This window comes from Aptenodytes forsteri, unplaced genomic scaffold (assembly GCF_000699145.1).
Source record: "Aptenodytes forsteri isolate BGI_AS27 unplaced genomic scaffold, ASM69914v1 Scaffold56, whole genome shotgun sequence".
NCBI classification, from domain to species: Eukaryota; Metazoa; Chordata; class Aves; order Sphenisciformes; family Spheniscidae; genus Aptenodytes; species Aptenodytes forsteri.
In genome coordinates, this window is record NW_008796213.1 from 4,402,796 (window position 1) to 4,426,367 (window position 23,572).

Genomic DNA, 23,572 nt, shown 5'->3' on the forward strand with positions numbered 1-23,572 from the left:
TTGCCCTTGGTGAAGCCATGCTGGCTGTCTCAAATCACCTCCCTGTCCTCCATGTGCCTTAGCATAGCTTCCAGGAGGATCTGTTCCATGATCTTCCCAGGCACAGACGGGAGACTGACTGGCCTGTAGTTCCCCGGGTCTTCCTTTTTTCCCTTTTTAAAAATGGGGGTGATGTTTCCCCTTTTCCAGTCAGTGGGAACTTCACCGGACTGCCACGACTTCTCAAATATGATGGATAGCGGCTTAGCAACTTCATCCGCCAGTTCCTTCAGGACCCGCAGATGGATCTCATCGGGTCCCATGGACTTGTGCACCTTCAGGTGCCTTAGATGGTCTCGAACCTGATGTTCTCCCACAGTGGGCAGCTCTTCATTCTCCCAGTCTCCACCTTTGCCTTCTGCGGCTTGGGCAGTGAGGCTCGAGCACTTGCTGGTGAAGACCGAAGCAAAAAAGTCATTGAGTACCTCTGCCTTCTCCGTATCCCGTGTAACCAGGTCTCCTGTTTCATTCCGTAAATGGTCTTTGACAAGCGGACTTTCTCAAGAGAGCAATTTTAACAACTTGTGAAGGCAATAGGAAGTCAAATAGTGAGGCCATTGGCCTGTTTTGATTTATTCTCTTAAAATGACAAGAAGATACTTGGATGAGACTTGTTCAATGTAAGTCTAAAATAACTGCTTTCCTGCTAGATCACAGAACAATTCAGTTGGGAGGGATTTGGAGATCATTTAGTGCACAAGTACCTGCTTACTGATGGATCAGTCATCTGAGCAGAGCCCCCTAGAAAACCTGCCAGTGGGTATGAGCTCTGCAGGCAGAGGGCACATGGTAGCCTGGAGGAGATCTGCTCCTGCTGGTTATCTGCCTTGCTAGGGTAGAAGGGCTGAGCACCACTGCTGGGCTAAAAGGAGGAAGGACAAAAGTCCTGAATGGGGAATCTGCGTGAAGGAAAAATACAGGGAAGTGCGGGCTAAGTTGGTAGGTCAGTGAATAATGTCACCCCAAATGTCAGCCATTCTTGATCCACCCAAAAGTGCTGGCATGGTGGGGCTTTCCTCCTCTGAGCGGTGCTCTCCAAAAAGAAATTCCTCTTACTCTGCCTAAAAGTCCCTATACCAGCTTGCACTGCTGGGCTCTGCAGGGGCATGTTTCTTACTGGTGTCAGACTGGGACTGTAAGTTTTGTCTCAAGCACTGCACTGGTTTCAAGCAAAGACTTGAAACCTTCAAGCTAGAAGGCTTTTGGGGAGACAGGAAAGCACCAACATTTGCAGACTAGGGCAGAGTAGGAGTTCGCTAGCATTAAACCTACACGCTCCTCACCAAAGGCAAGCATCGCATGCGGGATGGGTGTATTTGTGAGAGAGGGAGCAAAGAAAGGAAACCTGTCACCACTGCAAAAGGGTGGGGTTTTTTCTTTTTGTATTTGGCACAGAAAAATGTATATTTTTCAGGCAGAAAGCGACTTCTCATTTTCTCTCCTCTCACGGGGGACATGAATGAATCTCTAGGACTGCTACTCCTTTAACAATTCAGATTGTTGATACAGGCCTCAGGGAGTCAGATGTATATTACTTTAAAGCCAACTGTCTATATTTTTATATTGTGAGACAATGACCTTCACTATGTGGGAGAATGAACTACTAGAGAATACAAACACAAGCAAAGGGAAACAGGAAATTGCAAGTGGTGGGAAATTTTTAAAAATGTACCCAAAAGGATTCCATACATGGGACCGTATAAATAAAGTTTTAATATCTGACTCCAGTTACTCCTATACAGTTCTTAATGGGATATGGCTTCCTTGGGGAAAAAGGAACTGCAGGTTTAAGGTGATTGCTTCATTGGTAAATTGCTTTGTATCTGATGCTTCTGGCAGTTTGGAGTCCGTAATAAAATATAATTTTAATAATCAGAGAACTACCTTCCTTGCAAAAAGAGGCCAGTTTAGAACTTAAACATCCCACAGAAACAATTAGCCAGCTAATTGCCTGACCTTATTCTCTCTAAGAAAAAGGATTTAATTGGTTCAAAACCACTTAAATATGTTTTGAATCTCATTCTTCTAATTTCAGTATTATTTAATTTGCCTTTATATCATGTACTTGCAGAGGAAAATTGTAAAGCAAGGTACAAATGGCTGTGAAACCAGAAAGTTTGGGGACTTGCAAGAGCTCGTTGCAAGGGAGGCATGCAACTCTGATGGGAGCTCCTTGCATTCAAAGGTTTCGGTTATAAGTTGCCCGGAGCCAGCAGTATGAAGGAATATCAGGCTTTAACTTTTGAGAGTGAGAGATGGAAAACCCATGTTTGGGACCAACTGTGATCCACTGAAGTTGTCCAAGAGGAGCACTGGAGTTAAGGAGATTAAGATCATAACCACAATTTGCCCAGTGGCTTTAATACTACTGAGGCTATTCGGTTTTTGGGACAGAGTAAGGAAATCAACTCGGTGGCTTTTTCCCCTTTCCTTCTCCCCCTCCAAACTTTGCCCCTAGCCCTTTGCTGCTTTGTAGTCACCTTCCCCCAGTGACTCCCTCCTCATGGCTCAGAGAGGATTAAGACACGTGCTGCTTCAGCTACAGTAATTCTTCAGCATGGGAAGTGTTCAACCCCAGTTAGGAGACCTGTCCTTCCAGTGGAGAGACCCCATGCAACAGCTGTCAGTAACTGTTCTCACATCACCTATAAGCCTCTCTTTGTGTGGGTAGTGCACAGAAATGTATGCATGCAGTATATATCAAACATTACCTGGCCAAAGTGCTATTTTCAACATGGACTGGAAGCTGCAAGGAAGATGCTAGATGGAGACCTTGGTTCAAGCCAATCACTTTTTTCAGGCAATTTTTCTTTTTACCTTGAAAGCCATTGGCAGTTCAATAATGTAGAGGTCAACGTAGTCCAGCTGCAGGATCTTCAGGGTTTTCTCCAGTGTGGGACGCACCAGCTCTGGGGGGTGGCAGGTATTCCACAGCTGGGGAGGCAAGCACAGGCTCTTTTTGGGTGCCAGGAGGAACAGTGAACATCCTCCAGCTGACCCCCCACCCACACAGACACATTCGTCCTTCTGACAGAGCCTGTTACGCACAGTGCAAAGACATTGTGGTCTACATCACTGCAAGACAAAGGTGAGGGGCCTTATCCTGTCCTCTGCCAGAGGCAGATGTAGAGGTCAAGACAGGAATCCTTGGCTAGGACTGTTCCAGTGCCGACCCAGTAAAGCCATTACATATTTGTTTATTACAGCACAGGTTCTTCTGAGTCGCGTATATTGCAAACTCTTGCTCAATGAACTTAGGCAGACTCCTTTTGTTTTCTGAGCTTTCCAAGCATATGCTTTCACTGGAAAACTTTGTTCCCACAAGAAATCTGTGGTCAGTTTTATGCTTGAAGGCAGAAGCTTGGATCATGTGAGTTAGCTATTGAACAGCCAAGCACCCAGCACAAAGAGAATCTTTTGGTTTTCTCCTGTGGTCATGGAGCTTTAGTGACTGCCTGATCTAGGGAAGTTTTAATTTACTCCCCAGTCCTCACTGAAAGATGTATTATTGTTTAGTTACTGTAATGCAGGTGTGACTAGTTAAAGCACAGCCTTTTCAACCTCTTTAATCACAACCGCTTCCTTGCAGGGTTATGCCCTGAGGTTGCTATGGAGTGTGCTTAGTTGATTAGCTTTCAGTACTATCTCTAACTGAACTCTCCTGATGCAAATCTCTTGCAAGAATAAAACCATAGCATGGTAATTAGTAACCAAGAGCTCTTTGTAAACTGATTGCTGCTGTTAAAATCGACAAAACCCAAAATTAACACACAATAGAAGGTTTGAAGTACCATTTGCTTGCACACAATAAGTTGGGCTACTTTCTCTTCTTTTTTCAATGCACAAAACTGACATGTGGAGTCATGTTGAGGTTTTTGACACCTTTATTGGCTGCAAAAACCTGCTGTTTGTTGGTATGGTCATTGTCTAGCCAGTTCTGCCACCAAAGCTGGCAGTCATAGCATGCCAAGGTATAGAATTAATCCGTTCTTGAGATGTCAAACACTTGAATTGTGATTTTCAGGAGAAGATAGTGATTATAGGTGTCAAAGGACATAGCCTGGGTAAGTTTTAAAGTATTTTAGATGTATGGGGTTTTTAAACCAGATTATTATTTTCCGAGAGAATAACTAGCTGCTCAGTTCTGCCAGCAGAGGCAAGGACAAGTTATCTTGAAGTTCTGTTGTAGTGAGAGCAACACACCTGACCCTGCCCTGCTGTATGTTGCAAGGCCTGAAGAGTTTATGATCACTAAGACGGTGGTTACACAGGCTGAGGTGTAGTACAGTAAAGGGACCAAGGTCCTGCTCTCAGACTTTTAAGCTGTTCTGCTGGATTTCCTGAAAGCCTTTGGTCTGAATGTTTTTTAAGCATTTGCAAATCTTAGATTTTCATTTTACATGTAAAATGAGATGTTGTTTTGGACTTAAATATAGGTAAGGAAATGATTCTGTATAACCTTCATGTTGAGCTTGTTTCGTTACTGTGTTTAAGAAATTTAGTAACCTGAGGTATGTCGATAGTTTAGAAGCAGTTTTTCCAAGTGCCCTTTCTAGCCCAGTGCTATTGAGCTCAGTACTTGCCAGTGAATACACTTCCCTTTAAAAAACTGCAGAAGTTCTAAAGAAACAGCCTTTAGAAATAGCAAACATTTGTACTATGCTAATACGTAGATGCCATGGAAACTTAAGAGTTTCATAACTGTTTTCATGATTTGTACAAGTTATTGTATTATCTACCTAAGCAGAACCCATGTAGACATTTGAGCAGTCAAAGCTGCCAGCTGGCTTTGGCATTTCAGGACACCACATTTCCTGGAAATGTTACTTCTAGTTTAATGAAAGAAATATCCTGGGATGAAAGAAGAGACCAAAAAGGTCTTGCTGTATAAGCCAAGTGAGATGTTGGCAGTTGATATAAAACCTCTAAAATTTCTGGATGCTGAGCTGCTCTGCCTGATCAGCCAGCCAGCAGCAAGAGCCAAGTGCAAGTGCTGATGATTTCAACTGGCAGATGCAGCCCAATTACACCAGGTCACTATTCCAGTAACACTGCCACTCAGCGGGGCTGTTCTTGTTAGTCCCTCCTGATGGACCAGCCTTCAATTTGCATCATCTTTGTTTAAGGAAAGATCTGCATGAGGGGCTTGAGTCTGAAGGGTCTTGGGAATTTCCAGTATTTCTGATGTCAGTAAGGCTGAAAACAAAACCAACTTTTCTTGTGCAGGCTACTTTCAAGAATGGTCTACTGTATCTACCATGTTTCTCAGAAGATGCAACAGTTCGTATCAGTCAGTTACCAATATATCAGTCAGTTACCAATCAATGGCTGATGTATCTACCGGTGGCTTGATATTTGTCTGTAGTTCATAAGATACGTAAGTTCGTAAGGTACATAAAGCTGAAGATACATAAACTCATAAGACAAGGGACACCCAGTCCCACTCCTCCTGGGAAGTTCAGAGCTGCTGTGAAAATCCTGGATTGTGGTGGATTGACTTGGTTGCAGATTATTTTCCACTTCTGCCTTTGAACTCTTTAAAGACTACAGAGATGCTCTAATGAACCATCACCCTGAGCACCTGAAGTTTTGTCAAGCACAAACAGGACACAATAGAAAGATAAATCCATATGTGTCCCATCTCACGGTCACAAGACAGGCTGGAACCACAGGCATTGACTATCATGGTACTACGAGTTGCAGCCCTGTGGCTTGCAGGATCTGCAGTTCAGGGAACAACTGAACTTACAATCAAGAAATCAAACGCAGTTTCACAGGTGGCTCAATGTTTGGGTAGTGATCATCAACTAGGAAAATCATCTAGTGATTAGATCAGACAACTGAATATAGAAAGGCTTAATAAATAAGTTTGGAATCCTGATAAAATTTTTCCAAGAGGTGCACTTTCACAGAACCTAAAGGTTTATATGGGAAAATAAACTGCAGGGGAAGCAGTTGGGAAAGTTAAAGACTCAAAATTGTTAGGACATCTGGTTCTAACCTTTTGGCACAACTTTGTGGTTTTGATTTGAAATATTGCTGGTAATTTGCAGTAATGAAACTATAAAACAGTTGAAACAAAATATTTTGACTGATCCAAATCAACATATTTGGCATATGGGAGACTGAGAGACTACCCTGATAAAGGTGGAAAATTTGAGGACGTGAAGCTTTTCTCAGGATGGCAAGGTTGTTACCAGTAGAACTGAGCAAGGAACTTGGAAAAGAGTTGCATACTTTACAGATTGGAAATTGCTGTACTGGGAAATTGGTCTATAGCTGCTGAAAATCCACTTGGTCTGCAAACTACCCAATCTGAAGCTTAGTTTCCCAGATCATAGAGCTTAACTAAATTGCTCACAGTAAAACGGGCCTTTTATCCCATGGGATCTTTCACTCTAGGAACCGTGGTATTTATTTCCAAGTCTGTTGAGTAACTTTTGTGGATTACGTCTTATTTGGGAAAGGAGAAAGGGAAAATATTAGGCTGATATGTCCAAAGAAGTACTGCAGGAAGGGGAACTTGAGGCCATAAACTCCATTAGAAACTGGACAGGCACCATGAATTTTCTGGGGCCGTCTGATCTTTATTCTGCAATGTGCAATGAGCTCTCTCTCTTATACCTGTGATCTAGTCATCGTAGTTGTACCAGCTTTTGTCAGACACTTGATCGGACGAGGGATTTCATTCTTCTGGGAGAGAATCAACTCTTACGACTAAGACTTTAAAGTATTAACTAGCTTATGCATTTCTCTGGCCTCATTGCTCTAGAGCAGAAGTGTGATGACATCTTCTCTCCAAGTAAGTTGATTTATCATCCTAGAACTTTTTAATGACAGGTGATACAGTAACTAAGGGTGTAGTTTGATGAGTAATTTTCTGGCAGTAGTACCAATGTAAGCATTTGCTGTTCTCCCATACACGGACACTTGCATGCACGTGCTTGCTCCCACCCCTTTCATTGTGCAACCTCAAGGCAAACCTGTACAGGGAATTGCTCTAACAAAAAATAACTCATTTGCAGGATCATTGGCCAGATCAGGCTCAGTGTGTGACTACACAAATGTGCGTGCCAGCACAACATGTGGGACAGTAACAGCTTAGGCAGCACCGCTGAGTGTAGCAATGGTCTAAACTTGCGGGTACTTAACAATACCAGGCAGAAAGGATGTTGCATGGTTCCCACTGCTAACTGAGCTTTAAACTGAGAACAGCAGCGATTCCTGTGCTTTACAGCAAATCTAGTGCTCATAAAGCTCTGAGGCATTATGGTAATGCTAGGGAACAAAAATAAAGGATGTTGGGTCTGGAAGCATGCCAGATGTTGACCACCAGCATTCTTAAGAAAGCCCATTCACAGAAATCCTGGATTTAGTGTAAATAATCTGAGTGCAGCTTCTCACCTTGCCACAGTAAAAAATGTCTTCTCGCTTGATCCTTCCTTCAGCAATCTTCTCCCGGATGGCTTGTCCCACTTCATGCTCATTGTAGTAGACGAAGGCACCGTCGATATGGCGGTAACCAGCATCGATGGCAATTTTCACCGACTCCAAACAGGAACCTTTGGGAGTCTAATGGGAGAAGAAAAAGAATAAACAGAGTTCCAGCCTTCTGCTCACCCCTTTTGCAATGGTATAGAGCCCCTGAGATATGCACAAGGTTCATGCTGGAGTTCATCCAGTCTAACCATCCCTTACCTCCCCAAACACCTGTGTTTCAACTTCTGAGTAAAAATATGCTGTGCACTTTTCTTCAAAACTGTCGCAAATGTGGAATTAGACTGGAAAAAGGAGCAAAGCAAAAAATTCTCTAAGTGTCTGGGAAAGAGAGAGTACTAGAGTCCTCAGAAAGTAGAACTGAATGTATTTGATATGAAAATCATTTCAGAATTTCCTATCTAGAGAGCAGGGGCTTTCCTACAACAGCTGTTTGATAAAATCCCTTACTCAAGTGGAAGAGGGCTTTTTGGTTGAGCAGAGCTGGTCAACCACCTGCCTGATCAGAGGCTGTTTGAATACCTTATGGCCCTGGTAGAGCTTTCAGCAGAGCAGGAATTTGGACTTGACTTCTTTCTCCTCAAATCAGCTTTCCATTGGTGGTATCACAATCTGAAGGTGACAGCTCAGGACTGTCTACTGGTACTCCTAGTTCTGAACAGTTGCTTTACCATGTGGCTAAGAACTAGTAGCTGCTTTAGTGTACGTTTATATACATCTTACTGCTTCCATTTAAGATGATACCAAGAAACCTCTTAATAAGTCCAAGTGGCATTTTTGTACTGTGTGCTGCACTTATGTTTACTCATTTTTGCTGAAATTCAGAGTAAGCTTGTTTTTTCAGAACAGTCATATTTTCCATTAGCCAATGTGGCAAGCAAAATACACACAGGTCAAACCAAGCAAAAAGGCATAAGACTGGTCACTGATATCATTTGAGTGATCACTGAAATTGTACTGAAAACATCTCATTGTTGCCACACTTTGTATAACGAGAGGGCAGCTCTAAGTCGTCAAGGGCTCTCAGCGACATGTGGCAACACTATTCTTCCACCCTTTTCATATGCATTGCTCTGCTGCGACAGGGATGTCTGATTCACTTAAAGGAAAACTGAAATAGGGTGAGTCAACCTGCTCTGCTGCGCTGCTGTCTGCCAGCAGCAAATGCCAAGAGGTGAATTTTGCTACCTCCAAGTGAAAGGCCAAGACCACGCTACTTCTCCTATGAAAAAAACAGATGTGAGAGACATCTGGAAGTGAGACAGGGTATGAAGAGAGGATGTCAAGTTTGTTGGTTTTGCTGATGCCAAGGAAAGACAAGAAGCAGGACTGGCAATATGTGCTGTTAGGAAGGACCACTTTACGCCACAGCAATCAGTCTCCCTCCTCTCCCTCCAAGCCGCCCTTTGACAGCAGCCACTGGCTTGGCTGTCTGGGAGTTTGCCATAAAATAAGCAGCTGCTCTTTCAACACCTGCTGAACTAGGTGTGAAACCCATAGCTGCCGTAGGATGCTGCAGTGACTAAAGACACTGGTCTGTCCTTCCACGCTCATGGAAGAAAGATCTATGAAGGACTGCTGAAGACACATGGGGATCAACCTCTCTGTCTTTCACTCCCAGAGCTGAACGCTGGTGGCAGATTATTCTGGGGTAATGGGGTTGTATCCCTGCCTGCTCGCTCTGCTCTTCAGTGTCCCGTCCGGGCTGGCCGCTGTCAGACACAACTGGACTGACTTCTGTTCACACTCGGGACTTTCTGCTCCAGGATACAGTGCCTAAAGGTTACTTAAAATACAAAGCCGCCCACGCTTGCCCTTATTTATTACAGACGTGAGTGAGGGCTGAGAGGCAAAACGGCACAACTTGGCATGTTAAAATATTTACGTCAGTGACGACACAATATTGTCTGCTTAATTGAGAGAGACAATGAAACACTTGTTTGGATGCTTTGTTGCTTTTGCTGTGGGAGCCTTCCAAAGGCATGCTTGGCCCCTGCCAGGGCCGTTTCCTAGTTGTTAGTAGGCTGTAATGAAGACCACAGCAGCTAAAAGACCTTCAGGAGCAGTCAATGGCTGGTTTTCACTCAGGGCATGTCGTGCAGCGTTACAGAAGCACGAGGCATGGAGCAGTGACAACCTCCAACATGTTGACTGCTTTGTCCCTCCCTGAACCTGCAAGGAAGGATTTGAGGAAGGCAGCAGGCAAAAAGCTCTGACACGAGTACTACAAGCCTGCAATTACTGATGACAGTAACCTCAGACCTTTGTCTCGGCAATGAGCTGCACGAGGCTGTAGCCACGGGTGCAAAGCTCAGGCTGACTAGCACAGAGCAACGGGGCTCAACTTAAAGGTCTTGTGAGCTCAAGTCTAAGCGATGACTAGTTATCCAAAAGAGAAATATATTTTTAAAAGTGCATTCAGTGTTTTCACTATGGAACCTGATTTTTCAAACAGCGTGACTTTTAGATTGCTTCAGCCTGTTTGACTTCTACCATTCAAGTGTATGAAAGCAGAACATTTAGAGTACAGTGATGCATTACCTTAATACAGATTTAAAAAAAAAAGGTTTTGTTTTAACTTTTTCCCTTATGTTGAAGAGCCTGAAAACGGGGTGTGACCCTAGAATTCCCTCTCTCTTCTCTTTGCAGTCTTAAGAGATTGCACGAACATGGCTCCCATTCGTTTCCCGAAGCTGTAAACTGAACTCCACCAAGCAAGGAAATGTTGATTATTGAGTTGCACCTTTTCTCAAACACCAGGGCCAGTTTGGTCAGTAACAAAAGCAGAAGGAACAGGTGAAGAAGGGTAGAGTCTCACATATAGGGGAACGGCATAATTGCAGACTTGGGAGGAGGGTGGAATAGAGGAAAATGAGAAAGCTTGCAGTTATTGCAATTGCCTTTGGCTGAATCAGTTAACTTACGTTAGAGCTGAACTTCTATGTATTTCTTAATCTTTTGCATGGGACTTACACACATCTGTATAAATAATCTTGTGAAAGACTCCTCCATCTCAAGGATTAATCTTATTCTTTAGGGGCTTGAGGAGGTTTTTTTTGGATCGGGCCTTGATTACCAATGGCCGGAGATGGGTTTACATTAAATATAAATGTTTTCATTGCACTAGTTCATTTCATCTGATGTGGTGTGTTAGTTCTGACAGATTCTGGTCTAAGGTGCTTCATATAAAAATGCAAGGCAACCTAGGGGAGAGTTTTTGGAAAATCCTGCTTCTATTGAACCATCCCAGCTGAAGGCCTGGGACATCTGCGAGTCTGGAAACTTTATACCATATGTTTATTTTCATTCTAATGGAGAAACTATCATTTCTAGCATTTCACATATCTAATCCTTCCAAATCCTGCAGTAATGGGCTGTGGTAAACTGTGCTGATGAGTTGCACAGCCTAGTCATGCTGTGGTTTTGCCACTTTTTAAGAAGTGTTGCCTTAAGTGTCGTATCTTATTCCATTGTTTCCTGACAGACCATATTAAAGCTGGATGACTCAGATCACCACTACTCATCCATCTTTCCATCAGAGAAGGCACAAACCTGGGTCTTTCTCCTCTACCCTGCTGTTAAACCTGAGGCGTTTTAATCTCTTCTGCCTTTCATGGCAATAAAGTCTTTAACTAGTAGTGACCAGATCAGAGATTACCAACTGAAAACCAACTTTTACTTAAGTGCAGATAGAAGTTTGTGATATGACTGCTCTTACGTCTCGTGGTGTTGTATAAGGGTCAGCACTTCAGTCACAGCGGCTGATGGAGCAGTGCCTCCCAGCCTGCCCGGCCACGGAGCAGCCACCTTTAGTCTACCAGAAAAGCCAGACTTCCTCCTTCTTAATGCGGATTATACTCACTAGCGTACATTATCCAAAACATGGTTGCCTATGCTGTCTGCTTATTTCAGGTAGGCCTTTATTCTTGCACCATTCCCAAATAAGCAGGGCTCAGGTTTAGAGCAGCACAAATGCCAGATGAGGTACTGAAATGTCTCCATGCTATAAACCTTTGTGCTTTGTCAGTAGTAATTCAGGACGCTTTGGCCTTAAGACAAACCTTTGCTTCTTTATTACTTTTTATTTAAGTGTAGATAAGAGGTATGCTTGAACCTTAGCTCTAATTAATGTTTCAGCTTCTAATCAGTGTGCCCTGCAACTACGCTACTTTGATCAAGGACTCTTGTTTTAGAACTGGAATTTTAAAACCACTTGTACATTGTAAGTCAGATTTTTATCTTCAGTGCTCTTACAATCCGTCACTAATTTGTGCCAAAAAATGTATTAAATTTATTACATGTGTTATGATAAAAGAAAATCTGCTTGATTAACTAGAATCAGTCACTCAATCACTAATAACTCCTTCAATAGCATGTAGGTTATTTTTAAGATCACAGAGTTTAAGGAAACAACACACGCAATTATTCCTTCTATCAATCAATAGCTTGTAAACCTGCTGATTTACCACCACGCATGACAGATTAAACCAGTATCCATTTCCTTCAGGTTCCATGACAAACAAATCTGGCAGAAGCACAGGGGGAGCAGGCTCAGATTTGCACCTTCACTGAAAGAAAGGAAGAGGCAATTTCGCCCCTTCTCCACAGATGAAGTAGCCAACTGGCCAGTTACCACATTTTATGAGTCTGAAAAGGCAACGTGCTTCATCAGTTCTGCCTGTCTGAAAGGGTCTGCTCTCTTTTTCCTCTGAGACCATGAACTTCTTTATTTTTTAATGTTTATTCCAGACACCTTCCATCACAACCCATTTTGTCAAAAACTGTTCTCCCTACCATAGAAAACATACAGCTTCAGTTTTCCTCATGACTGACTGTGACCAAGCCACAGGAGAATATTTTTTGTGCAGGCATACCCATGAATTTTACTGTTCCCTCTGAAGTAGAACAGTATTTACTTAGCAGTGTTAGTGGTTGTCCTACTCATTACTGTTATTTAGTGTTGCATTTCAGCTGCCCTCCAATTCTTTTGCTTTTTCTATAGCATCCTTTTCTGGTCAGCAATTTCCATCAGCTTTCCAGCTGATAAAGAGCGATTCTGGTTACCTCCAAAGACAAAGCTAATGGGACACATTAGCGGCAGATCATAATCTTGCAAAACCACATGAACAACTACCATAGGCACCGCTTTTATAAACGTATTAACATCGCTATTGTCATTTATTCTTTATTAGTGCATACAGTAAAGGAAAACAATCTGACTTAGGCTCCCGGATTCTGCTCTGCCTCGTTTCACATATGCAGCTTTACAGAGTTGCACCAGTCTTGGCAGCATGTGACAGCTCAGGAAGCCGCACTTCAGGGAAGGAGCCGTTTACCTTAGTCCTGAGCATCTCACCTGGGTAGTGCAATGGTATCCAGTCCCTCAGCTGGGAATAATGATCCTGGGAGGAAGAGCTTGAGGTGTTGGGAGAGACAGGGCCATCTCCTGGAAAAATCTGAATGTAGCTGCAGCTGAATTACACAAGAGATCCAAACTGTGGGCTAAGTGCTCCAGTCCTAACCTATAATTTAAGATGTGGAGCCACTGTTTAGGAATCTTAGTCAGCTAAATACAGGAAGGAGAAACTAGGTACATTCCTGGGCTCAGAGCCTCCTTCGCCAGAGCTCGGCACTCACACGCAGATTCTTATGCAAGTTTCTAGAAGCCCAGTTGCTTATTTCCATTTGCCTGTTTTCCGGACAAACTGGCAAAGAGGACTGGCTTAAGATGTTAGGAACAGAGCATAGAAAACATGTGTACTGAAAGCATTACAGGAAAGCACAGGTTGAGTTTACAAAGCCAGAGGATATGAGCCACACAAGAGTACATTCTTAGAATTGTTTAATCTTGTAAAGGAGAAGCTGTACTGTACACCTCTTTCTTGGAAAATGCAACTGCCAGCACATCCCTCTCTCTTGTACGCAGGAAAAACTGGCTTTCATCCCCCGGAAGCATTGGCAGCCACCATCCAGGAAGCAAAACCCAGCAAAGTGATCTCTGCAAGAGCAGGTAGAGCTGAGAACGGAGGCAGGGAGCACAGCTGAGAGCCACAAGTTGCTATGCCAGCCCAGAGCTTTGCTCTACGTCACGCAGTGCGTTGCCTTAGAAAGTGGAGGATAGCAAATGCGCCCAGAGAAGATGGGGGGGAATGGTGATGCTTGCTGCCTCGTGTCACGCTGTGAATGAGCGTGGGCAAGGGGTGCCTTTCTCCTCTAGCCTGATGTCCTGTCAGTGGCCTGAAGCATGAGGTTTGATTGCCCGTACAACAGAAATTAGATTGCATAACTGCAGATTTAGCATTTCTAGAATTCCTGTGACATTGTTATTCTAGGATTTAGCCAAAGCTGTGTTCAGGAAAGCCTTATTATTGTAGCTGGCAGAGGCTGCTGGAGTTATTTTTACCATTTGATTGCAGAATCCTCAGTTTTAGGATCGCCGCAACTTTTCACTTAATGCAAATTCACTTAATGCAAGACTAAGCTAAAGGGTTGCCATGCCTCTCTGTCGGCAGCTAGAGGATTAAGGCAAAACAAGCAAATGATGTGCACACCCAGGTCCCATGCTTGCAGTGCCAGCAGGGTGGATTGGGACAGTTTCCTGAACAGCTGGAGGACACAATAGCCAGCCGGCCAGCCCTGGAAAGCATGGATCTAACTGGAAGGGTGGATGCTATCAAAATACCCTTCAGACAAGAAATGCGATCCCAGGGATGCGTGAGGTACAAGGGGAAGATAAAGCACCAGCTTGTGCAATAACAGAGGAGAAAGAAAAAGTTGCCAGTAGTGCTTCTACTTCTTTCCCTAGAGTTAAAAGGGAGAGGTTTCTGGTGCCAGTTCGAAGAAGTGTTTGCAAAGGCAGATGTAAAACTTGGGGAATTCCACCACCTAGTTAGCTGAACCAACAAAAGTTGGCTTTGATGAAGCCTAGAGAGGCATTTTCTGCACAGTGTTTTCAAGTTTTGACAAATGTGACCTCCTAGGTCAACCGAAGACACAACACAGATGTTAGCTTCCCGCATGAGCTGTAAGAACATGCTTACGCTGTTCTTCAGAGAACTACAGGGAATCAGGGACACATGGGAGTGCACAGCCATATTTAACGTATGGAGTCAGTCAGGGAGGTTTTAGAAAATGGAGGTTTGTCTGGAAAATTGGGTTCTAAATGTTCTTGCCAAAAAGCATATCTTTCAGTTGTGTTAATTCAGATTACTCACTTGTAGGGTTTCAGTTTTTCCCCTCTGCAACAATGCCAGTGATTCCCTGTCTGTAAAACAATCTTCATAACTTTTATTTACATAGGAGGGCTTTCCCTGAGGCTCTTGAGCAGGGTTAAAAATCCAGTATGTTTAAAAAACCAGAGGGAAAGAGAAAAAATTAATTTTTTTTGTGTCAATATTTGGCCTTGATATTATTGCATTGGTAACAGCTAGCTTTGTGGTTTTTGGAAGAGGGGTATATTGAAACAGCTAGTGCTTGTCACTGCAGTATGCAGCTATGGAATGGAAAAGGTCTGCTTTCTGTTTGGTTACTTTTCAAACAAGAATCCCTATGACTGGTTTTGGGTAGTACTACTGTCCTAAAAGCTTATCTGGATTAACCTTCTATTAGTTTTGGATCTGGGCTGATTAAACGCAATTCTACACTATGTCATAGCCAGACATGTAGCTCGGTGGGTGATGCTGGCATCTGATATCCACCATCCGAAAGCCGTACCAACTCCCAGACAAAGTTGTCATCTCTGAAATGTCACCTTGCTCTGGGAACATTTTCCTCTGGAGCGCTCTTGCGGTGTCCAAGTCCACATGTGTCAGTACCATGTCTGGGAGCCAAGTGAAGTGGTGCCAGGTTGGCTGTAAGAGCCAGCCCCTCTGCTTGGATTAGGCAGGCATCGCTGCGCTGGGGCCAGGCGATTATCTGGCTGTCAACGGTTTCATTTGTAGAAGTCCTCTGCTCTGCGAGTGGATACGTCTCTTCGTCTTGGAGTAGTCTGAAAATGTCTTCACATAGCAGTTGAGATGTCAGCGTAGGTTAGAGGTACTATCTTTTTAAGAAGAGTTTTTTTGAAGGCTTATAGTTTAAGGCATGCTCAGATTTTTTTTTGGGGGGTGGGTGTATTCTGAGCATAATCTACTCCTCAGAGCAAACCAAAAAATCCACCATTTTCCAGGACTAGCAATTTTGTGCCCATTTGGCTCAGAAGTCCTCCATAGGTTGATGAACTTTGTAGCTAGAAAGTTAGTCTTTCATTCACCCTAATTTACAGGGCTGGGCCCATCCTCATCAGGAATTTTACATGTTGACGATTTCAGTAAATGCAGCTTTTAATCTGCCACACATGATCAGACGTTAATTGTGTTCATAGCTGGAAACGCCACGGAAGCCGTTGGCATGGCTCTTCTAAGTAGAGATTAGTCATACTATCAATTTGTTTTCTATTAAGCTTCAGGATTCATAGAAATGAAGAACCACAGAGATTTCAGCAGAGAAGATACATGGAGGTAAACAAGCATTTCTGCAAATTCAACAGTGTCTTAGAGCCATGGATTTTGTGCAAATCAAAGTCATAAGAACAAAGCTTGTGTCCCCAAGAAAGCTGCATGCAAGAATCTTTCCTCCAGCTTGACAGAGAGTGATGAGTCATTTTGTCAAATCCAACTTTAAAATACGACTTTAATGGTTAAAGAACAGTTCTTACACAAAAGCTAGGAGTTTTTGAGCCTGCCACAATTCAGAAAAAAGCAGCTACCTTTTCTGATTACCTGTTTTTTCTAATTAGATGACTTAATTTTCCTTTCTTAATGAGATAAAGACGCAATCTTGCATTTATGCAAGCCAAAAATGTTCCATTGTATAACATGAGATTACAGGGAGCTAGCAGGAATTGAGGCATCAAGAGGTGATTGCAGGCATGGGAGGAGAGGTCATGGCTGAACACCAAGAAGACAAAGTGTTGTGAAGGCACAGAAATGTAGGAAGACTGTTCCAGTAGCAAAACAGAAAGGTTGTATGGCAGAGGAGAAAAGGCGAAGGTAAGATAAACGAACCCTGCTTTTTGTAGGTGGTAAATATGCCATTAAAGCATATATGAAAGGGAACTTCAAAATGCGTCATGCAACATTAAGTTTTTAGCAAAAGTCATTGATGAAAGCAGAATTTGTCCAAGACCCTTTAGGTTTAGTACATTCTTCTACTCTGTACTGCCACCCATTTGCTATGAGAAGTCCGATCTGTAAAAGCAGTATCTTAAGTGTTCATCTGTTCATCACTCATCCTCTGGTGTATTTGCCATCTCTGTAGCAAACAGCAGGGATGGATTAAGACAATAATACAGCCCAGAGCCGCTGCAGTTTCTTGAATCCTCACACAGACTCCTTCTCCTGTATCTTGTTACTCACGGTGCTTTTGATTGTGTTTCCAGCGAGCAGCCGTGCTCCTGCCTGAGAGCCATGTTGTTTTGCTGCCTGCTAAAAGCTGACGCCTGGTACTGCGCCTCCTCGAGGCATCTGGGGACCAAATACCAAGAAATCCTGCCTTTATCCATCTTGGCAACTGGGTCTTGTCAGTAACTGTGACTTAGTTGAGGAATAAGGAGTAAAATCTGAGAGATTAAGCAATGAGAGCTTCACTTAACACGAGGATACCAGCCACTGAAGGAAAGGTGTCCCCATCTGCGGTCTGTGCAAGCCGAATCGTCTGAATATGGTTTAGTCCTCCAAGTGTGAAACTGAGTCACGACTTTGTCAGTGAGTGATCTGCTACAGATATATGGTTTTGGGATAAATATTGTTCAGCGTGAAGGCTAGGCTAAGAGTTTACTAATAGGCAAAGAGCCCTCCAGGACGCATAGCAGATCAGGCACAGTTCTCCTCCTGGGCTGCAGTAACGTGTCTCCCTCCCTTCTGCCCTTGCCCCAGGTGTACAGATCTGGGTTTGGGAATATGGTTTTAGGATATCCTCAGAGACCAAGGGAACATAAGGCCACCCTCTGAAACATCTCAGAAATCCCAACCCTGAAAGGCCGCGTGTTGCTATGTGTCGGCCAGCCGTGGCACCGCTGCTCCAAAGCGCTCCCTGAAGACAAGAAGAATTAGTACTGCATGAGGTAATACTGCTGCTTAAAAAGCAAATGGCTTGAGAAAGCCAGTGGTGGTTACCGAAAGGGACTGTAAAGGGGCACAATGTCCTTTGGAAATGCTGGTCAGGGGATATGGCCCACCAACTTTAAAAAAACAATTTCGTTTTGGGAACATTCTTCACTTCTTAAGTTCAGGGCATAAATATGAGGCTCTGTAGCCAAACATCCCAGCTGACTCTCCACACCTCTGTTCAAATCAGGTTCCCAATAGCCTTTTTAGGGAAGAAAAAGGCCAAATATCTCCCTGGCTTACATCTGTGGTGATTTTATGTAGGTTCATAAGTAAGATCACTTCATTACAGAGCTAACCTCAGACTCAGTACGTGCTGAGTTCAGACACATACTCATGTGTAATTGTTCACATTAAAAGGACTGTGGTATTTTCTTTATGTATTTATTTTAATAGCGTGTGGTGGGAAGTAAGCTAAGGTTGTAAGGACACCTGCATGTTAGGGCAGTTCCTGCTCTTGCCACTGCCTCTCTTATCTCTTTCAAGAAAAAATCTAGAAGCTGAGTGGGAGGTTTACCTCAGGAGGAAGGAGGAAGACAGTTGTCTGAGTCAGAGAAGGAGAAATTTGTAGGAAAGAGATCAAGAAGTGGAAGCCTTTAAGCTTCAACCCTGTCTCCAGAGATCTCAGGTGTCAATCCTGCCTGGGACTTTCAATACACGACCCATTTCATAGCTTTGGGTCAGGCCAGGTGACTTTCCCTATAAGTCACCTAAAGTAATTGCTGTCTCCGGCCAACCACGTTTCAGAAGGAAACAGGAGGATGGCCAGGAGGAAAACAGAGGGAATTAAATCGTGTGTAATCCCCCCCTTATTGCAGCTCAGCGATCCAGATCGCATCATGGGGACGAGTCACTTATTACCTCTTTTAACTTAAAGGTAGCCTATGGCAGCTCCAAAGGCAGGCAGCCTGCAGCGTTAAGAGTGATTGAAATAGTTTGTGTGCACACATCCTTGTGCAAGGAACTCTTTGGCATAAAAGGTCCTATGAGAGCACTAGAGGCTGTTAGGCCCGTACAACGAAAAGTTACTCTGTTCAGCTTCTAGCTTGGGTGTAAAAAGTAATTCAGAGTGCCAAAACAGTGTTTTTACTTATCTGAAACAGATTTTTTTTACTTGGTCACTCAGATTGGATACGGGAGCCCTGGATGAACTCTTCCTCTCCCTGATTCAAACCAGCAATTTCTTCTTAAACAAAACCCAGACTGTCTGGGCTCTCACAAGGGTTACTTTGTGGTAGTTAAGGATTTGGGGAAACGGGTCTCTCTCCCTCCTGGCTGGATGCCATACTGAGTTCTTCAGCATCCAAAGCTGTGGGGCTGGTGGGCAGCGTGCTTTCCCGTGGGGAGGATGCTCCTCCCGCTCCAGCCTGTACATGTTTCTTCTTGCCTCTCTCTAGCTATCACATAGCCCCACGATCACGTTATTTCCCTGGGCTGTGTGATATGAATTTAATCCCGGGAGGTAGAGAGGAGGACTGAATCTGGTTTCCCACCACCCGTGTGGATTCCCTCACCAGCAGGCTATTCAGGGAAAGGCAACTGCTACCTCTAACTGCTTTAATAATCCTTTGATTCCTCAGCTTGTACTGCCAGTGCCCAAAATGAAATGCTTTGCCATTTGTTTTGCCTGAAAATATTCCACAAAACTGCTTCCAATTTATGAATGGATTTGGCTACCTCAGAACCTCATTTTTAGCAAAGTCGCAACTTGCCAAAAACCCTCACCCAGTGCTATTCTTGAGAGCTTTGCCCAATCTTATGTTTCAGAAGCAGCGCCTGTGTACAGTGTGGTTGCTACAACCTTCCCTCCAAGCCCTCTCCTCCCTCAGTCAAAACAGGAAGGCAGGAGAGGAGCTGCGGCCAAGGCCCCTTGACCTTCCAGGGAGACAGCGAGTATTTATGTGGAGGCACTGGGCTGATGATCTTAGCTGTGTTGACAGGGATGAGTTATAAAGTGAAGCGGGCATAAGTGCAGTTTTAACGAGGCATAGGATTTCCAGGATTTAGCAGTGTTTTTAGCACCTTTCCCCTCTGACCCTGCTCGTCCCCGCACCCCACCTGCTTCCAGGTGGGTATCAGTACCACTCAGCAGGCTGTGCTGGTAACTGAGCATCGGTGCAGGGAGGTGGCGGGAGCCCAGGAGACTGATCCGGCTCTGCTGTGGCACGGGGCCATGCCATGGGCTCATCAAGCAGGCTGCTCCACCCTTCCCTGTGGGGCTGTCCTCTCCCTCCTCCCCCTCATCCATTTAATACCCCGGAGAATTGGGTCAACGGCTTGGGGGCCCTCGGGGAGGGAAAGCTGGACACAGCGCGTCCGCTGGAGCCTTGGCAGAGCCGCTCCTGCACGTGCGGGGCTTTGCCAGAAGGATCCGCAGAGCCAGACAGAGGCAGAATTGGCCTCAAATTTTAAAGCCGTCTGGAGGGCCTTGATAGTTCAGATTCACTGCTCCCGCTGTGGTTCCCTCCCAGACCCATGAGGAGAGGGGGTATTTGGGGAAGGGAAGAGAGAATAGGGGAAGGAGTCAGTGGCTGAGATACTCAGTGTTTCGCTTGAGTCCATCCTTCTTAGGACAAACAGCCTAGTATACATAGGCAAGACTCCGATACAACTTACACATTTCCTTCCCTGTGTGAAGGAGAACGCAAAACCAACTTCAACACACTGAAATCTGCACCAAAAAACAAACTACGCTTTTTAATTATACATTTGTTACTGTCCCTTAAAAATAAGGATAGGAAACACCAATTAAAGCAGCAAAAATTATTTCTAAGTGCTTTTTTTGATAAACAGCCCAAATTTATCACTAATTCCATGATCCAGTGAAGAGTCCTTTCTTTCTGCTAGCAGATGAGCTGATAGCAAATGGATTCATTGCACTTTCCTGCTGTGCAAGGAAGAAACCCCTAACATTGCACTACCAGTGTTTTGAGTCTCAAAGAATTAGCTGAATTCTTGTCATCCTGACCTGTATCCAGTCACAAGAAAAGCTCTCTTACACCTAGGGGGGAAAGAGCATTCGAAAAAATTAATCTGATTATGAAATAAACCTTTTCCACAGTGGTCCAGCTCTGCTCCAATTGAGTGATGTGCCTTGTTGAGTCAGTAAACTTGTACGCAGGACCAAATTTCAGTCAACAGATTTATTTTTTCTTCAGTGTTTCACAACTGGAGAAGCATGACTTATCTCCCAAAGTCATCTTTGGGAGAACAATTAAGTTATTTAAGACGAGCAAGGCAAGATGCTGATACATTTCAATTCTGAAGGCACTGCTGTGCAGTTTATCCAGACAAAGCCTGAAACATGAAAGCTGGCGTCCTGCCTCCGTTTTCTTGTAACCGACCATCGGAGACGCAGATTTCCCTGCTCCGTGGCTAACTAGACCTCCCTGGTTTGCTTAACTAGCGAGCGCATTCCTGCACTTCAGGAAGAACACTCCGGGCTCATTACGAGCTACTGGGCTATAGCGTGAAATTGAGAAAACAGATTTGTTTTGGACAAGCTGCTCTGACATGGGGGTGCCAGGCTGAATAACCTTTGGGGGGAAAAAAAAAAAAAAACTTGCCCCCAAAAGCAAGATGAATAATCTGACGAATGGCTCTGTATTTTATATCAAAGCACACAATGACTAGAAGTCACAGAGATCCGACTCATGCGCAGAAATAGTATGCTGGGGATGGCTGGCACCCTTGCTACCGCCAGCTGCCTGCCCCTACCGCTGGAGAATGGGTGGCTCGGATGCTGCTTCTTAAGCAATTCAGCCACAAAAGGCTACAGCTAAGCATTTTAAGGGAAACATGTCAGTGCTAGTTTATAGCCTTGCTTGTTAAGATAAACCTTGAAACGGTCCCGAGTTGCCACAAAGCCTTTCAGCTCTCTAGGCGGGAGGAACAGGACAGAAACCTCGCCAGGCATCCCGGTGGAAGTTGCACCAGGCACAAGTCAGGACTCGGCAGAGCAGCTTGTCCCAGCTAAGTGGCCCCCCGTCCTCTTATCAGCAAAGCAGCCTTTTTGAGATGGGCAAGCTTTAAGCTGTGACCTATTTAAACATCCTGCCCCATCACTGGCCAGTAGCTGCAAACAATTCTGCAACAAATCCCGTAGCACCCTGCTACCCTGTTTCCCCAGCTGCCCTCTGTGACAAGTTCCCTGACTCAAATACACAGTCCTAATGCTAGTGTAAAGCTTCAGCCCAGCTCCTCCAGATAAACATACAGTGTTTCACCTGGTCTTCTGCAAAAATGAGACTTTTGCAAGTGCCGTATCAGTGCTTCTTTCTCTACCTCTTCTCAGCTCCTCCTCCCACCCATAACTTTCTAACATGTTTATCACGTAGAAAGAGAAAAGACAGCTCAGAAAATCAAACTCCTACAAACGCGGGGGGGGGGAGAATGGGTACATGCACCCATCCCCACTGAGGGTGCAGTTACACAGCAGCGTCAATTGCTCTAAATTGGAGTTGCTATAGCAATGCCCTGCCTGCATCGTCCTGTCTTCCCCCCCCCTTCTGTCAGCAGAAAACAAAGGAGGTACATGTGAAAAGCAAAAAACTACTACCCAGGGCTGATGCAGCTGAAAACCAACCCTACCTAAAAATGATTCATTTTTGCTGGATGAGCTCCATGTAAAGGCTCACCGTCCACCTCGACCGGCGGGAGGGCAAAGGAGGCAGCAAGATTTTGCAGGGCTGGGGGAGGCCGTTGCCATGCCGATTTTGGGACATTTGAACTTCTGCAGAATGAACTGTTAGCAGGGTTTTAGCATTGCCTGCGAAAGGGGAATCCCATCTGCCTCCCCTCTCAGCTCCGGCAGGTTACTTGCTGCTCTGAGCCCCCTGCCTGAGCCTAGCTAATGCCACAGCATCGGGCCATGGCTCATCCGGGCTGCAGGCGGGAAGTGCAGCAAGGCGGGGAGCACCCCTTCTGCTGGCATCCTCGTTTTTCTCAAAACTGCTGTAAAATTCCAACTCGAGGGTTGGGGGCATGATATACAAGCCTGGAAAGAGACGCTTCAAGTTTGCTCAGAGCTATTTTGTCACTGAATTATGCAACGTTCTGTTTTGCTGCATTAAAACTCCTGTTAGAGAGCTTAATTTCGTTTCACTAACCTTATTCAAAGAACACACTAGCTGAAAATATCTCCAGAAACTCTGGTGATGTGGGGGACGGTGCCCAGCCTCTCAAATTGCAGATTCCCACTAATTCTTCCCATGTAAACCAGCATTGTTAACCAGGGAGATCTGCAGCCCTGGGGATTTCTTACACCCTTTCTGCATCGCTCATGCACTGTCTGCAGCAGTGTCTATTGAAGATCCTCTTCGACGCTGTTACTAATATACCGTAGTACAATTACTGGTTGTTAAATGGCTTTAATCAAGAGTTTTCTTTAAAAAGGTATTTTTAAATACCTTGTGGTACGTGGAGTCATACACACAATATTGCATCTCAACTCTGATACTATTACACAAGAAGGGTTCTGGCCACGGTATCTCTTTTCCTACTCTTCAAACAAACAAAAAAAGAACTGCTGAAAGATCAGGCCGTTTAGGAGAGCGGAAGGCAGCAGCTAGCGAGTTGCCTTTGTGCTCCCAGGTGCGCAGAGGGAAGAAGCATCAGGTGTGCTTCCACAGCCTCGGTGCAGCCGAACCAGCGACAGTTAGGTGGGATGCCTGCCCGGGACACGCAAAACCGAAGGATGCAGAATATTTGAGAGTGGTTTGGCCGCTGGCAGTCAGCTCTGGGAGCCGCAGGAATCAGGATGCAGGAATTTGGGTCTTTGTTTCAGGAACATTCCTTGGAAAGTGTCGGGGCCAGCTGCAAGACGGTCCGAAATCCCTCATCTTACCCGCGCTCGGCGCAGGGGGGCAGCGGGGCCGGCCCGGGGTACCCGC

The 23,572-nt window shown here is 44.6% G+C and overlaps 1 protein-coding gene across 1 annotated transcript in view; it reads right to left on the bottom strand.

The window, feature by feature from the left end:
* AKR1D1 (aldo-keto reductase family 1 member D1) overlaps positions 1 to 23,572 on the bottom strand; it is a 180,174-nt gene that overhangs the window by 12,001 nt on the left and 144,601 nt on the right. Inside the window, exons 2-4 of the mRNA XM_009288409.1 lie at positions 13,131 to 13,168; positions 7,444 to 7,611; positions 2,857 to 2,973 (exon numbers count right to left, since the gene is read on the bottom strand). Coding sequence (XP_009286684.1) covers positions 2,857 to 2,973; positions 7,444 to 7,611; positions 13,131 to 13,168 — 323 coding nt within the window. The remainder of the gene's footprint in view (positions 1 to 2,856; positions 2,974 to 7,443; positions 7,612 to 13,130; positions 13,169 to 23,572) is intronic.